The sequence below is a fragment of the Cololabis saira genome, chromosome 16 (genome assembly GCF_033807715.1).
Source record: "Cololabis saira isolate AMF1-May2022 chromosome 16, fColSai1.1, whole genome shotgun sequence".
Classification (NCBI taxonomy): Eukaryota; Metazoa; Chordata; class Actinopteri; order Beloniformes; family Belonidae; genus Cololabis; species Cololabis saira.
Genome location: NC_084602.1, coordinates 19512269 through 19530367, shown reverse-complemented (window position 1 = coordinate 19530367; position 18099 = coordinate 19512269). Strand labels below are relative to the sequence as shown.

The following is an 18099-nucleotide window of genomic DNA, read 5'->3' as shown; positions in this document are numbered from 1 at the left end:
AGATTTTTTGTCCCAATCCCAATCCCAAATTTACGATGAACAGACTTGTGCAGAACTTGGTGACAAGCGGATGGTGACCTATTCATTTGAAACGGGTGTGTTGAAGCGGAGAAACATCCCACACATGAAGGACAGCGACCCTGGAGCAACAGCGCATACATGTGTTACATTAACACTGTGTTAATATTGCATATGCTTTTGCATCTGGGCTTCACTATCATCATTCCCTATGAGAAATAACTATATAAAGGTATTTGGGAGTGAACAACTTTACCCCAGTCCTGATCCTCAGACATGGAGCCTACATGTGGACGCTGAGGTGGGTTTTTGAATAGCAGCAAGGCAGACGGGCACCATTTCGCTAAGTCGACGTACAGCCTGCATAAATGCTAATTTATGCAGGCTGTACGTCGACGTACAGCCTGCATAAATTAGCATTAATGCAGCATCACATTTTGAGTAATCTGTTATGGCGTCACTTATCAAAGCTGAAAATCTGAAAACTTAAACCCAGAATCTTTATTCAATAACTCAAAATCCGAGATCACAGTCATCTTTCTAGCTGCACTTTTTTGTTCTGGTTGCAGTTCTGAAACGTTTTTAAAACCCCCAGCACATCTATTAGATCAATTAGCTCATTGGCTGCTGAACGACTCGGTCCTTTACGTCGCCAGAACCAAGTTAATGTCAATAATGACATTAACAACTTTATCATATAGGCACAAGAAATAACATCTAAACTATGCTTGCTGAATCTCCAAGAATGCTGCAAGCAAGTTTTTGGCACTCTGATGTCAGCATAAGGTGCTGAGTCATTTAGTAGCTGACGAGCTACATGGTTCTCGAGTATGTCCCGCCTCCAAACTGCAGTCGTGATGGAAATAATGGTGATACAATAACAGAGAAGGTTGACCTGACCTGAGCAGCCATCTGCCCGTTTGCTGAACCTTCTCTATCCTGTTCAAAGTCACACATGCTGGAACTCATCCCAGATGGCATTGAGAATGGGGCTGGACATACTGGTACCATGGCTAGGTCACCTGTCCATCCCAGGGCAACGCAGACAAAACTGTTAACAGGTTTGGTTTAGGTGGGTGGGCTGGGTGATTGAAAGGGCAATAATCAAGGCTTTGTCACCACTGGAGCTGCAGTATTGCAGAGTCACAGGAGGTGTAAAGTGCTGCAAGAAAACACCTTTTTTAGTGGAAATACTGAACGGAAGAGAGAAAGAAAAAGAATACAAGCAAAAGTATCTGAAGAAAAGTATCTGCTTCACCAACACACCACCAATACTCCTGTGAAATGTAAGACATAAATAAATAAATAAAACATACAAGCAATAATTTCAGAGAGAGAGAGCACACACACACACACACACACACACACACACACACACACACACACACACACACACACACACACACACACACACACACACACACACACACACACACACACACACACACACACACACACACACACACACACACACACACACACACACACACACACACACACAAGAAGAGCCAAATAATACTCCCCTGGCTATCTGGGTGCAGGAGGGTGAATGGACTGTTTCAGACACCACTGATAGATTTAAAAAGAGTCTGCACAGAGTAGTTAATGTTGGTGTTTAAAAGTAATTAGTGAAATAAAATAAGCACCCAATGAACTGTAAAGTCCAGTAGTCCAAGTCACTCCAGTGTCTCCAGAGAATACGCTCCAATCATAAGCCCTACAAATTCACAGTTCTTATAAAACAAAGTCACCTTTGCCATACTTTTGGAAAAAACGTACACAAATTATCAGGCTGAAACAAAAGTATATTTAGTGAGTGAGAATAATCTTTGTGCCTCTTCCAGGACCTGTACAGGAAAGACTGCAACCTGGCAGCGCAGCTGCTGCAGTGCTCCAAGTCTCACTACAGAGCACACAAGTTGTCTGAGGTGAGCACACCATCACTTCTGCATCAGTCTTGCTTTAAATTTCTGCTGCAACAAAACAAAACATAATCTTCTCTTACTTAAGCTTAAATGGTTTAAACTATCTGAGAAAATACTAGATGTTTTTGAATTGAACGTGACCTGCATCTTTTTCGTGTACAAATGAATTTGAAATTGTTGATGCGTCACTCTTGACATGGAGAGAGGTTGTATTTGTGCCATTAAAAGCCTTACTGAATGGTCTCCACAATAAGATGGAACCACGCTGCTCATGGCCTCTCCAGACACACTGATGGAGGTCTGCTGTCTGAAGTGCCGTCTGTCTGCTTCCCGGTTGTGCATAATGAATGAGTGAATGAATGGATGAGTAAAAAGCTTTCTTGAGACAGCACCTGATGCACAATGAGATGAAAGAATAACCATTATAATAGATATCTATCAGCTACTTTTAATGAGACAAATAAAAAACAAGCATGGCGGATATTCTTATGCTTACTTCATTTTTGAAATTTGAACAGGAAAGATATATATTACTGAAACAATATAAATAAGTACAAAAACCCTTGTAATTATCTGCTCTGTTACAGTCTCAATTCTTTGGAAGACCAATAAAAAAAAAGTTCAAAGTGTCAAATGAGCGCGTTAATTGCGATTAATTAATTACAGGCATATTTCGCGTGTTATGTTTTTTAAGCGCTTAATCTATTTTTTAATCTCTAACTTTACTTTTTTCTGTTTGCGAGTTGCCTTTATTTTGAAATCTATGTTTGTGCGGTTCTTGTGCTTGAGTTGTGGGTGGAAAACAATGGTTTGTCTCACCTTGAAGTGGACATTGATTGGCTGGCCACCGCTAACGTTAGCAGTAAAGATGTTAGCAATTTATCAACACAGCAACTCTCGTCCCCAAACTAGACTGGAAGAGAGAGCGCGCATGCCCATCAGTTTTAAAACATCGGCGACAGAGAGGATGGCGAATGTTCTTGCCAAGTGGATGTAAATGGCTAGGACTTCATTTTTTCAAGTCTGTTAAAAAAATAAATAAATTACTTTATAAAGCCAATTTTGTTGTTGTTTTATATCAATCATATGATCTGCCATATTAATGGAGGAAAACACCTCAAGTTGAGTGCTTTTCTCAGTATTTTTTATGTGCAATTAAAAAAGAGATTAATTAGATTAATTAATTGCAGATCCTAATTAATCACAAAAAAATTTTAATAGCTTGACAGCGCTATATATAACTTCAGTTACTCATTTTGTGCATTTTTTTTAAACCTTCCTTTCTTTCACGTTAAATCCATTACAATCCATTTTTTGCCTTTAATAAAATAAAAAAAGAAGGTGAGCAATGGGAGTTTTTAAAGCCATTCATGGAGACAGCCATCAGTGCCTACATTTCATTTTTCTTTACAATTAAGTTTCAGAGACAACTCTTCAATTACACATTATCCCAAAGGATTTATGGGTGCTTATTATATTGACCCAGTTCAGTTTAAAAAAATAAATGAATGAGTGAAGCTAGGCAAGAAGATTTGATTGCATTTATTTCTCTAGACCAAAGATTTAAGTTCTCAAATAAAACAAGCAGGATTTTGATTTTTTTTCAATGAAATGAATTGGTGCCATTGACATTCAGGAACCAGAATGCTATCTTGCAATACCAGACAAAGTCTGTTAGCAACAGTTGTATTTTTCAAATGACCACTAAAAGTTGATCTAAAATGCTTACTTTTAGCAAAGCTAAAGAAAATCTGTTTCAAAAAATTTCAGAGCATCAAATAATCAGTGTTAGCATAAACTATATAAACTACAGTAATCAAGATCTGAGTGGATCAAAAAATGATGCTACACAAGGCTTTTGAACAATATCTTGCTTCTTAGGACAACTTTGATTAAATATTTTTATCCACTTCAAACATTCACTACTGTATAGGAAAAGTACTTCAAGTAAACAATCAGAAGAGTTTTCAACCACCTGTTCCTAAACACAATTTTAATCAAACAAGGACTGTACATGTGTTTGGTATGACATGAAGTAACAGTGCACAACTATGTGGCTGCAAATTAAAATTTGGCTCCAACAGCTTCTAATGCTGAGCTGGCTTATTTGCAGCTTACACCATAGATCTTATGCTCCCCTTCTTACATCTTCACCTACTTTCCATTCGTATTCTCTTTGGGAGAGGCAAAAGCTGCTAAAAATAGCTTTGACTAAATAAATGCAGCTTATTTAATGCAGAGGCGAGCTTCTATTTCTTAACAAAGCCAAGTCAGTATTTCATCTTTTTTTTTTTTTTTGCCCAGCTGGAGACCCCGAGCACTGGTTTAATTTCAATTTGAACTGTTCCCTGCGGCACTGAAATGTGTTTGATGAGAGACAGAAGAAAGAGAGACGAGAGAAGACAGAAAGGGAGGCAGAGAGAAGGAATGTGAAATTGGGGGTTTGAAGGCTTTTTGGTTGAGAAGGCAGCAGAGCAAGAGTGAAAAGATAAAAGGATAAAAACTAAGAAGAAAAGAAAGATCTAGCAGAGACAGTTTGACCACCTTTAATAAGCATAAACAACCGGACTGTAATTGACAGGATTTCTTTTTCTTAAAGAAGAGTTATTTATATTACCTTCTGTCTGAGAGACAGGTCATTAAAAAAGAAAATAATTCAAGAAAGGCAGAGACACGAGAGCTGGACAGAGCATTTTAAAAGAAGAAATGTATATCAAAGAAATATGCAAAAGAGCAATGTGAGCTTTGCTGAGAAAAAAAACAAATGAATCAAACCACATTTAAAAATAATACCTTGGTACAGATACAAATACTTTATTTCAGTGGAAGTGAAGGATGTTGAGAAAGTTTGATATTTAAAAGAAATTTGCTGATTAATTCTGGTGACCAACTCAGCACTTAATTAATTTATGAAAACATCTTTATAAATCTTGGTTTCAAGGTTCCCTTTTCATCAACTATCTTTTCTCTCTGTATGTTTTATATTCCTTTTTCTTAGCTGCCACTGGATTTCCAGGAACGCATCAGTTCCCACATCGAGAAACAAAATCGCAACCGAGGAGCAGCCATGGCAATGTGTCAACCCAATTACTCTGATGCAGTACCCACAACCATCATTGCCAAAGTTCTGGAAAAGCCTGAACCAGGGAATAGTTGTCCGGTAACACGTTCACCCAGCCCTCAGCCCCGGCATGGAGACTTCCTGACTGGAACAGGAAGCACTGATCACCTGAACCGGCGCCTTTCGTACAAGACGGCTGACCTGTACTGCAGTGACACAGCTCTGTATTGTCCCGAACGATGGCAAGACACAGAGCGCAGGCAGAGCGTGGATCTCCATGACACTGGGCTGCTCCACACCCAGAACTCCGTAGACAGTAACCCAGACGAAGATCCTTTCCAGTCTGGAAGTTTCTCCCACCATGAGCCCCAATCGTCCTTCCACCACCATGACGAGTTCGGTACTGGAAGTCTTCCTGCCTCCAGTTACTCCAGTTTCAGCCTCGCATCGGATGAGAAAGGGGGAAACAGTGGCGGATGTGGGCGCACTGCCAGCAGTACCTTATCATCTTCTCACCAAGGTCTCTATATGGACTGGAGAGATGGTGGCAGTGGAGACTATGAGCGCAAAAGCATGTTCTCTTATGACAAAGACAGCCCAAGCTTCTCTAAGTCCCGAAGCATCCAGCACATGGTTGCTCCCAGAAGCCCGCAGAAGGGCACGTCACCAGCATACACAAGGACAGCGTCGTGTTTCAGCGAGCCATACCACTCCAGCACCCCTCGCCTGGCCTCCTCCCACAGCATGGGACTCACATCTGGACTGGGTCAGGCTCGTGGAGGAGCTTTGGACAACAGGGCTGATGTGGAGGTTCCAGAGGACGACCTGAACAGTCGCTGGAGGCAGCTCAGTGTGGAAGACATCAACACATTCTCATCTTCCTATCGCAACGCTGCAGGGCGAATATCTCCATACAGTTTCTCTGAACGTCACTTTGCAATGGGCCCCTCCAGTAAAGTCAAAGAATCTCTCTACAGCAGCTTCCAAGACGGAGATGATGTCTTCCACAGCCGTGTGATGGACCACTGTTTTTCTATGAGCTCCTCTTCACCCAGCCACAGCCCCAAACCCAAGGAGCATCGTAAGCAGGAGAAAGCATCCGTGTTGTATCGAGCCAAGGAGGACAGTCAAGACTCTGAGTGCAGTCTGTTCCTCTCAGGGAGCTCTAAAGACAAGGAGAGCAGCGGGGGAGCGACAGCAGCAAGCAGCGCCAAGAAGGACTACGTGAACCTGAGTGCAGACAGCTCGGCTGAGTCCTTACACCAAAGCTCACTTGAAGCCTCAAGTCTTCAGCACTACCCCGCCCCCAGACCAAGCGTGCGGCCTCGCCCGAGCTCCAGCTCCGCTCTCAGTGTCGGCCCTGCACTCCCCAAGAAGACCTCTCCAAGATACCAAAAATTTGGCAGCACGGGATTGATGAGGAAGGACAGCTTGACCAAGGCACAGCTATATGGTACACTCCTGAACTGAGTGGAGGAAGAAAGCTTTTAATTTTATGCATGATAAAGATTCCTAACTTACTGTACTGTACTGCACTGTATGTCTCCCTTTGGTAAACACATACTTGTGATGGAGTGTAAAGATGTTGTTTTCTCTCTCTTAGCCAAGGCACGTTTCATGCAGTCTGGAACATTTTTCTATTGTTTGTCTTGATTCAGTGTAGCTACCTGATACCAGCTAGGTTTTTCGTTTGAGTAATTAAGGTTTATAATCAGGACTGACAGGATGGAACCATAGACCCCGCATAAGGAGACTCTGCTATTTGCTTTATTTTGGTGCCCAGCAATACAAGAAAAAAACAAAACAGCAAAAGACCATTAATTTGTGCTTTAAAACAAGCAGTATTAATAACGGACAAAAGTGTGAGTAATGGGGTGACTTAATTACTCGTGTTTGGTAGAAATGATCCATTATGCGTGGTAACTGTGCTGATTGCAATCTGTTAGAAAGATTTATTCATTTCCTGTTTTTGCTTTAGCAAAATGCATGTTATATAATGCATATAGGTAAAATGGGAAAACACATTTCCAGCTAGATTTTTTTCTTAAATCAAATGGACAATATCTGTAAGCTCCATTTACTAAAATCCAACATTTTCCAAACTGGCTAAACAATAAAAAGAATATAGTGCATATGTATAGTTTTATGACATTCAATATGTCTATCCAAATAGCCAGATAGACTTTTTCAAGTTAGGTTCCACACTTAAAAAGAAACCTAAAGAGTTTAAGAAACTGATACGGTTGCATAAGCTTTATTTTGAAATCCGTGATAAGATTTAAAAAATTATAGCTACATCAAATTTACAAATTAAACACATTCAGAGCTAGCCTGGCCAGCCATAACCACTCAGTTCATGGACATTCTTTGTCATGAAATGAGTCTGGTATTCTTCCCTTTCACAGCCATTTCCACCTGCGATGGGGTGGAGGCAGGTTTTATGCAATGAGTCATACAGAAGCATCCATGAGCCAGTATTCAAAAGAACCAAGGTGGCTGCAGTGTAGTATCACCTTGGATCAACAGATTTCACTATAAAACCGACAACAGTCATTCACCAGTGTTCCTTTCTGTCGTAGCTCGACCTACATCACATGACTCGTTCCTCTAATTGGTTATGTGCCCATACAATGGTGTCCGAAGGCATTTTCTTCTGAGTCCGTTGGTACCCAGAAGTCTGGTTCTCTGGATTTGCCCCTTGTAAATCTAAGTTATATCCTAAGAAACCCGACTAATTTATTGCATCAAATAAGAAAATAAATAAAATGGTTGGCCAGGCTAATTCAGAGCAGTGGTTACGCAGATACAGATTCAAAAAGTAACAGTATAAGGACTTAGATAAGAACTGAAGATTTTGAAAATCTTAAAAGATGGATTTTTTCATATTTTTGTATTAAGATGACATCATGAAATGGGCAGTTTTACTGCACAGTATTTACAGTACTGTTAAACCAGGACACTTGTGAAGTTGCCTTAATCCTGTTCAATGGACAGAATGGTCTCCTTTACAGCATCTAACTGTGTACATACTGTATAGTGAAAGTATTGTTACTGTATGTAAACACTATTAGTACTGTGTATATTCTTGCTGTCAGACAAACATATTACATGGTATGTTCCTTGGACATTTTTCTGTAGGTTTGTTTCAGTGAAAGACTATCCTGACTTCTTTAGAGAAATCAAACAATGCAGCCAAATTTCTCAATGAAAACGTTTCAATGCAGTTTCAGCTGAATGAACAAGTCGAGGCAAAAAAGTGTTGGTTTCCTTAACATTAGTGAGATAAATTAAAGATTTCTCAGAGCAAACTGGTAGTTTGGAAACTATTTAAAAAAAAGTGGACAGGGCAGTGAGTTGACTAGGTAGTACAAAACAGCTGATTGAAGACTAAAATATCAACCTGAAGCTTTAAGCATGCTCAGTTAGACTACTTAAAAGAAAACACTGTGAAAACAAAGTCTGTATGTTTATATGCATAAAATTAATTAGGCATGCTGTCCTTTTGATGACTGAAAATCATAATGAGACCATGTCTTATGTTAGGTAAGCGCTGCAAAGGTTGTCCTGCTACTCAGCAATCATGTGACCATCTGTGAAATGGCAATGTTGCAACATCTGTTCAGCCAGACTTTGGTTCCGCCTGTGCAGAATAATAAATCTGAGGAATGGCGACAGGTAAAAAATTTTTAACAGGAACTCATCTTTTCTCTCAATTTGTGAAGGGCAGATTAGTTTTATTTCATTTTATTTTAGGCCGCCATGCCTCTATCTCTTCCATTTCATATGAGGACTGAGTTAATGCTGATTTAAAGACTTTAAACTTTTTTTTTAATACCCACTCATTTTCATAACAGTAAAAGACCATGCAACACAACCCACAAAAACACCTCCAATCATATTTTTGTGTCTTAGTATGATGTATTTTATTTCAACAGAGTGAAAAAGGTTTGGAATTAAAGTTAACGACTGGACGAAGGGATTGATATTCTTGCTGTGGATAATAAATATGAAAGAAAAGATCCTCCATTAACAGTACTTCTGCTACTATGTTTATTTTCATTTTATCTAAATTTGGTTATATTCATTGAATGTTTCGATTTTGAATGAGCAGTCTGAAGTGGTTCTGTTACGTCCTACCTCCAGCCCCGCCCCAGGACCAAACAGGCCAACTGTCTAAATGTCAACATGTTTGTCTGTCTGATGCATGGTTATATATTTTTGTTGTATGTCTATTTACTTAATAAAGATGGGTGTTGGGAAATACATTGCAGACCTCTGAGATTATTATTGTCTTTAATTTGGTCGTTTTGCTTTGAACGTCACCTATATTCCAATATGATGACGGGCAACTCATCCTACACTGGGGTACATTGATTTTGCAACTAATTTGACTGACCAAATTTTTGCAGAAATGTTATGACTGCTCCTAATCGGTCTATCAGAGCTGATCAATCAGTGCAGACCAGGATTCTGTCAGTTACGTAGAAACGAATAACAAACAGGTAGAACCTTTAAATTCACACAGGTGTGTGAAGATGTAGGTTCAACCCATGAGAAAGTAATATTGTTTTCCCATAAATTGGCAAAGTTTACTGACTTTGAGTTATTAAGGATTTCTACGTCCTCTTTTTATGGTTATATTTTGCCACTAAACACTTTTCTTCCTTTTAGGCTAGGTTGTTATTGACTTTTATTGATTTAAAAAGAAAAATTCTTTGAAATCTGGCAACAAACAGAGAATCTTATAAGGGCTTAAAAGGTCTGTTGCTGGGTTACATTGGTACTTATTTTTCTTATAAAGTTTTGATATCCAATGATGGGTTTGATCCTTTTTACTTTACTTGCACGACAGCAAAGAATGGATGAGGACGACTACAAAGAGCAGCACATTCACCGGCGTCCATGTGGAGATTATCATTTACTTCTCTGAACTGCTGCAGATCTTTGATAAGTGCAAAAACCAATGGATTGGAATAAAAGGCAAATTTATTTTTAGGATTGGTTTTCTGCATACAAACAAATTCAAAACATAGTTAATACAGTACTTTAAAGTAATTTCTTTTGGATACCTGTGAAGTTCACACTTCCACTCATCTGTATCTGCATCACTGCTCTACTGCCCTGCTCTCTCTGATGCCAGAAGCTGCCAGCATTAAAAGGATATGTGATGTCAGAGCCAGAGAGAACAAAAAACAATCCGAAAGTGATGAGTATGCATAGTGTGGAAGGAAGAAACTGTTTTGACAGTAATGACTGCTTCATTTAGATAAAAATTTGGAGAAAATTTGATTCTTTGAACAATTTGATCTCGTGCAGTTTAACTTCATCTGTTTTCATCTCATCCAGCAAGATGATGGGATCTTAAAATGTGAGTCAAATCTGAATAACAAGCTTGCAGTCTCAGTTACAAAATAGAATATGTGGCAGCTGAAAATGTGGGGTTTTTAATAAACATTGTTTTGCAAGATAGAAAGTAGAAAAAAATGCTTCACAAAAGCATAAGTAGACAGTACATTTGCTGACTCCATGTTCTTATCAGCACATTGAGATTACTCCAGATAAACTCCGAATGAGTTTTCATTTTAATAATATCTTCCACCAGATTTTCTGGGCTGACCTGCTACTATTTAAATGTACAATCCTCTGGAAAAATGCAATAACATGTTCAGTCCCCTTTTTTATATTTTTATAGATGTGGACACATTTTCTGGTACCTTTAAAGCTCACTGAAACAATGCTTCACTCCTCATACATACGGTACACAGATATAGGTACAGGTTAAGGTATCTCAGGTCTGAGAGACTTTAGTATGTACAGAAAGGAACAAATGTATTCACTCATTTATGTTATTTCACAGGGACATTATGCAATAGCTTGGACATATTTGTTGTTATCACTAAAAGTTATAATAAATCATTACATGAGTCCTATTTTTAACCTTTGTTTACCTGTATTCAGTATCACAGATGTATTCAGTCCTTCCTCTTTTTAATCAGTCATTCAACCTAATTTATTGTGTTTTTTTTACCAACAGAACATGCAACAGAATAAGCTAAAGAAAAAGTTGTCTGAGGAACTCGGAAAGGCAATTCGACATAAACATATAATCTCCTACCAGCTTCATGTTCCTGTGACAACATCTTTAAAAATTAAGTCAACCATTTTCATGTGTGTATAGCTTCATATTCATGCAGGTCCTCCTTGGATTCCCAAAAGAGCTCAGAGCAGTCGGGTCTGGATGAAGAACATCTGTTGGTGTCATTTAACATCTGGTACTGAAGTTTTAGCTGTAGGGGCTTTGGGTCTTGTGAGGTGTGGGAAGGGGTCTCTGTGAATTGGGATTACTTTCTAAAGATGTCATCAGGTCTCATTAATGCACACCTCAGGGGTTTCATTGTGTTATTTCAGAACTCCTCCAAAAAACTGTTAAGGGCCCACTTCGGACCAGCTGGAGGAGGCAGCTACGTGTATACTGCAAAGTGATGATGTTGCTATGGTGCAAGTGTGACTGGCCTGCAAAAATACCTAGTTGGTTTGTAAGTGTAAAAATAACATTCTGCCAGGATACAGGTTTTCCCAGCATAACACTGCATTGTAGCTTCCCTTATAAACTTGTCAATTTTAAGTAATTTCATGGAAAGTCGTGAAGTTCTTTTTTGTGGAAAGGTACCAACAAATGCATGCACTTCTATAGACATATCAAGGTTTTATTTTAGAAATAAAATTTGAAAAAGGGGTTCTATAGTTATTTTTCTTTGTGACTGAACAAATCTGTATTAATTATTATTATTACAAATGGTAATAATAATATCAAGTTTTACTAAGCCAAAAATCTTCAGCTATCAAAGAAAATATTTTTGTCTATTATTTTTCTCTACAAAATAAAATCAGCTTTATTTGCATTCCGAAAGAGTGGCAATGTCATATCTTTAGAGGGGATTGCGTATCCAGTTCTCCTTACTGGGATGTCAGTGCCATATCTTGATCTCCCCAGCCCAGTCGCAGGTGGCTGCAGTGGCAGGCAGGACGGGATGCTGAGCAACAGACACGCAGGGCTGGCTGTGGGCTTGCAGAGTGTGCAGTGTACGAGCGTTGTGGTAGTCGTAGAAGTGAGCGTGGCCGGTGGAGCTCCCCGAGGCCAAGATAGATCCATCCACTGAAAAGTCACACTGAACAGCATATCCCTCCACCTAAAGCAAAAACATTTACTGTATATTACCATCAATGCTGGGACACCAGCAGGTTTGTGAAAACAGCAAATTGATGAGCTATAATTTAAGAATAAAATGGATGGTGTTAATTTGAAAGAAAAGGAGGGAAAATAGAGCATAGTGACCCTTTGCTGTGGGACAAGGCACCAGGGCAAAGGCCAAGTTCCAGTTCATACTCGGGGTTTTGAACCTTTTCCTTGAGCCAGCACATTACTCTTGGAAAGTTTTCACTGAAATCGATTTACACAGAATATTCTGCAATAACAAAAAAATGTTTGAAGTAATTTGTACATTTACAAAATATAAAGGGTCTGAGAGCGCCCATTCACAACCCTTCACTTATTACACAGGTGAATAACGTTTGGCACGAATAGCATTTGCGAGTCTCACTGGGAATCATGAAGAGAATTTGGCTCATTCTCCAGTTCCTCTTGGCAGAAACACACACGCACCGTCAGGGTTGGATACAGACTGTCAGTACGAGACATTTCAGGTATTCCAGAGATGCTGCAGGATTCAGGTCCAGACTGTGAGACTGAGTCATTTTACCTTGCATTCAAAATTATATTGCTTATTTTTGTACTTTCAGTATATTATGTGGCAATTGATATAAGTATATTTGTAATAAGCTACTTCATTAAATTCCACTTTGAAGTATCATCGTGTCCATCCAAATCTATATTATTATTATATTTGAAATAAAAAATTGGCATTTGCAACCCAACCCTCTCAGTGGCCCTTCCTTGTTTGTGTTGCTATGTGACAAATCTTCTTCCACTCACACATTTGTGGGTCTGAAAGGCTAGAGAAGCACGCTGGATTTCATACAGTAGAATTTAACTACGAACCAGATTCGGTTGGGAAAGTTGGGAAAGTTGGGAAATTGGGTAAAATGTAAATAAAAACAAAATACAATGATTTGACAATCCTTTTCAACCAATATTCAATTGAATACACTACAAAGACAACATATTTAATGCTCAAACTCATAAACTTGATTTTATTTTTCAAATAATAATTAACTTAGAATTTCATGGCTGCAACACGTGCAGTAGAAGTTGAGAAAGGGCATGTTTACCACTTCGTTACATCACCTTTCCTTTTAATAACACTAAAACATTTTGGAAGAGAGGAGACTAATTCTCTTAGCTTCTCATGTGGAATTCTTTCCCATTCTTGCTTGATGAACCGCTTCAGTTGTTCAACAGTCCGGGGTCTTCTCTGTCGTAGTTTACGCTTCATAATGCGCCACACATTTTCAATGGGAGACAGGTCTGGACTGCAACCGGGCCAGGGGAGAACCTGGACTCTTTTACTTCCAAGCCACGCTGTTGTAACACGTGCAGAATGTGGCTTGGCATTGTCTTGCTGAAGTAAGCAGCGGCGTCCATGAAAAAGACGTGGCTTGGATGGCAGCATATGTTGCTCCAAAATCTGTATGTACTTTTCAGCATTTATGTTCCTTCACAGAAATGTAAGTCACCCATGCCATGAGAACTAATGCACCCCCATACCATCACAGATGCTGCTTTTGAACTTTGCGTTGATAACAGTCCGGATGGTTCCGCTTCCTCTTTGGTCCGGAGGACACGACGTCCAGTGTTTCCAAAAACAATTTGAAAAGTGGACTCATCAGACCACAAAACACTTTTCCATTGTGCATCAGTCCATTTTACATGAGCTCGGGCCCAGATAACCCGGCGGCGTTTCTGGATGTTGTTCATAAACGGCTGTATTTACTGACAGTGGTTTTCTGAAGTTTTCCTGAGCCCATTTGTTGATATCCTTTACACACTCATGTTGGTTTTTAAGGCAGTGCCGTCTGAGGGATCGAAGGTCACGGTCATTCAGTCTTGGTTTCCGGCCGTGGCGTTTACGTGCAGTGTTTTCACCAGATTCTCTGAACCTTTTGATGATATTATGGACCGTAGATGTTGAAACCCCTAAATTCCTTGCAATTTTGATTTGAGAAATGTTGTTCTTAAACTGTTCAACTATTTTCTCATGCAGTTGTGGACAAAGTGGTGACCCTCACCCCATCCTTGCTTGTGAATGACTGAGCATGTTTGGGGAGGATCCTTTTATACCCAATCATGGAACCCACCTGATCACACGTGGGATGTTCCAAATAGGTGTTTGATGAATTTTTTCTCAGCTTTCTCAGTATTTTTTGCCACCTTTCCCAACTTCTACTGGACGTGTTGCAGCCATGAAATTCTAAGTTAATTATTATTAACATATTAATTATTATTTGGCAAAAAACTATTTAGTTTATCAGTTTGAACATTAAATATGTTGTCTTTGTAGTGTATTCAATTGAATAGGTTGAGAAGGATTTTCAAATCGCTGTATTTTGTTTTTATTTACATTTTACACAATTTCCCAACTTCAACCAAATACGGTTTGTAGTAGAACTGCATGGTATTTTTTACCATTTTTACTATACTGTCTGTATAGATTTGCCGTACACATCCCCTCGTCAACACCCCAAGAACACAGTTGCCACCGACCTTATGCCCTTCGAATCGCCGCCTCTTGTTCATTCTGTAGGGCCTTTGGGAGGAAAACAGTGCCAGATAGTTTCCATTGCTCTGGACAACAAAGGACTCCTCCAGCGGGTGCAGAGCCAGGCTGGGGCACGTGTAACGCTCCTGGAGGTCAAATCAGTGGAGGGTAACAATGAGAAAGAACATTATAAAAGTATTTGTTCTCATTTTGTACCTCTGTTGATCATATTTAGCTGTGTTTAAAGAATTCCCTGGTGCAAAAATGTTCTTTGCAGTAGCGTAGCTCAAATATAAGAGTTTTCTCAATCCTGAATCAGAATAAAGACGAATAAAATCCCTTTTTTAATAGCTGGCACTCGGTAGAGCATAAACTTTCTCCAGTACTTTGTCACTGTCAAAGAATGGCAGTTTTACATGCCACACACATACGTATTATCAAGAATGTGTTTTAAATAGGAAAACTAATCTCATTGTCAAAATTTTAAATATGTTTTGAACCTTTCAGCTGATCGTTTTGATTTGAAATGCTAGTGAGGCTGATTAAGTATTTAGGACTATTTTATTTCAAAAACGTTTTTGGCACATGGATTTCTTACATGGTAGATCTGGTTGGAGACCTTGGCTGTCGTCTGGAAGTCCCAGGCAATGAGAGTGCGGTCTGCAGAGTCTCTGCTCACGGAGTCGGAGCTTGTGATGAATTCCTCCCCTCCTTTAAGAAACAGAATGTCCAAGGTCTGCTGGATTCCCGCTTTGTACACTTTCACCACCTAGAGACACACAAAGCTTATTTAAAAAGAAAAAAGAAAGGTCACAGTTCAGAAGCACTCAGTTCAGAGGAGATTAAAATGAAGGAGGGAAACATCTGGGCCTTTATCCTTAAGGCGGAATGACAAGATGTCCACTACGCAGTGTCCTTGACTGTAAGAACTTATTGTCAGATGAGGACATTGCATTCAACCCTGCACAACATGTGGGATGTTATTTTAAGCAGCATCCCACACGCAACACTTTATAGCTTCATTTAATTAAATAAAAATACACATGCGTGATGTTATGAACATCTTGTTTTGAGGGAATAAACTTCAATGCAACATGGCAGCAGTAATCAGGTGTGCTTTGTAAATGTCAGGGTCGCTGATAACATGAAGATCTTTAGCCTGCCACCAGATTATTATTTTTTTAATACTCTTTTTTTATTTAGGCAACAAAGAACCTGAGGGCATCATGGGTGTTAAAAGTCAAGGCAATAGAATTTCTTCCATACATCGTGCTACCGTGTCATATCTTTGTGTGCATACGTAATCCATTTTTCCCAGTACCTGTCACATTTCTGCAGTTCAAGTTTCAATACAAAAGTGAGTCTCTCCATACAATAAACACCTTCTACAATCTTCAGCCACTGATCTTTTGTTGGAGGGTCAGACTGCAACCAACTACGAGTTATAGCTTTCCTGCTGCTTGCCAGAAGTATCTTCAGCAAATATTTATCTTTAAGAGGAACAGTTTCTGGCATCTTTCCTAAATATAGTGTGATGAATGAGCAATCTAACTCCACTCCCAACATTTCAGATTGCCACCTCCTGCCAATATGGCTGTATCTTTGGGCAAGCCCAGAAAATATGGTAATGGTTTTGCCATAGAGGTTCCGCATTGCCTCCAACAAAATCCCCGGCTCTGAGTGTGTGTTTGTAGTGCTGTTATTCTGGGGGTGATGAAGTATCTCACAATATTCTTCCAGACAAACTCTCTCAGGGCTCTTGAGTTTGCAGTGGTTGCCTGTGTCTCACATATCTCCGTCCAGTCTTCCTCTGATATTTGTGCACCTGACTCTTTCTCCCATTTTTGTTTGATATATATTGTAGTGTTTTTTTTGCCATTTGTATACTTCCATATAATCTCAACACCATTTTTTTATTTATTTATTTTTATTATGTATGTATTAGAGAATAGAGTAATCAAGTTATGTTCATTTGTCGTTTTGCTTTGTATTTCCTTATTGAAATAATCCCTAGCTTGCAGGTATCTATAGAAATCCTGCTTTTCAAGTCCAAATGTTTCTGAAATTTCTTGATAGCTCTTGAGTTGACCATTCGAGGTGACAGAACAGAAAGACATGATACCTCTTCTAGCCCATTCTTTAAATCTCCCATCCAACCTAGCAGGCTCAAATCCTGGGTCATATGCCACCCAACTCAAAACCCCTGCCTGTTTCTCCAATCGTAATTTTCGTAATACCTTGAACCACAGTTGAACAGTGAACAAAGTCCATTGGTTCAGCTTGAAATAATTTCTTTCAGCCTGATTTTTATTTCCTAAAATTGTTTGTATTGGAATACTCAGCTGTGAAATTTCCATCGTCTTCCATTTGGAGTCATAACTTGGAGTACACAAAAGCCTGCCACCAGATTTTATGTCATATCCCACATTGAATTAATCTAGAGTAATGCCAGCTGAAAATATTATAACTTTTTTATAGATCAGATGAGTGACTAAACTATGAGACTACTAGAAATTAAAAGAAAAACAGATTATCTCGCTTGTGTTCCTTTTTTGTCGGACTTCACTTCCTTTAGTAGTTGGTTTGCACTGACACCATGAAAAAGAACCAATAAGAACAAATGTTTCTTCATGAAAAGTGAAATTACAAGACATTTGTTACTTCTCCAGACGTGAAATTACAGAAAACACAGATTAATTAAGAAAATAATTCTTGCTTAACCAATAAGTAGTAAACTAGTTTCAATTAGTCTATCGCTTCAGCTGAAATGAAAGAGCAGCAGAAAATCAAAATAAAAAGGTTCATAGTTCACCAGTATGTGCATCATTTCAATGTTCAATTCCAAAAGCAGATATGTTATAACATCCATTTAAAACGGGGCATCATTTGCTGGGATCATAATGAAATGTTAGTGGCAAACTTTGGTAAAAATACCAAAAAGACAATCAGGTCCAGAAGTATTTGGTATTTAGCAGGTGTTTGTTGGCAGCTACCAATATGTCCAAGTACAAGGAAAGGAAGTCCAAGTAAAATCTGATGTAACTATAACTAAATCTACGAGAGAGATAAAAACCCTTAGGTGTTGTCCCAAATCCCCAAATCAGCAGACTGGTGCGTTCTTAAAAAGAGAAAAGGCACTGATGAGCCCAACAACATTAAAAGCCCCAGAGGACCATGGAAGACAACTAAAATGGATAATCACAGAATGCTTTCCTCGGTGCAGAAAACCCCCCTCACAACATCAACACCAGTCAAGAATATTCTAGGGATAGTAGGGGTGTCAGTCTACGCTCACAATGATGGGAAGAGAAAAGCATGAGGAAGGAAAGGAACAGCTGATGATCTAAAACATAACACATCATGAAGGGTAATGAGCATG

At 39.1% G+C, this 18099-nt stretch overlaps 2 protein-coding genes across 2 annotated transcripts in view; one reads left to right on the top strand and one right to left on the bottom strand.

Moving 5' to 3' along the window:
- LOC133462096 (brain-enriched guanylate kinase-associated protein) overlaps positions 1-9251 on the top strand; it is a 57583-nt gene extending 48332 nt beyond the window's left edge. The window contains exons 6-7 of the mRNA XM_061743228.1: positions 1863-1946; positions 4942-9251. Of these exons, the coding sequence (XP_061599212.1) occupies positions 1863-1946; positions 4942-6474 (1617 nt within the window). The 3' untranslated portion in view covers positions 6475-9251. The remainder of the gene's footprint in view (positions 1-1862; positions 1947-4941) is intronic.
- Positions 9252-11920: 2669 nt separating this feature from the next.
- Positions 11921-18099, bottom strand: part of wdr25 (WD repeat domain 25) — a 28343-nt gene continuing 22164 nt past the window's right edge. Inside the window, exons 4-6 of the mRNA XM_061743660.1 lie at positions 15319-15489; positions 14726-14866; positions 11921-12194 (exon numbers count right to left, since the gene is read on the bottom strand). Coding sequence (XP_061599644.1) covers positions 11973-12194; positions 14726-14866; positions 15319-15489 — 534 coding nt within the window. The 3' untranslated portion in view covers positions 11921-11972. The remainder of the gene's footprint in view (positions 12195-14725; positions 14867-15318; positions 15490-18099) is intronic.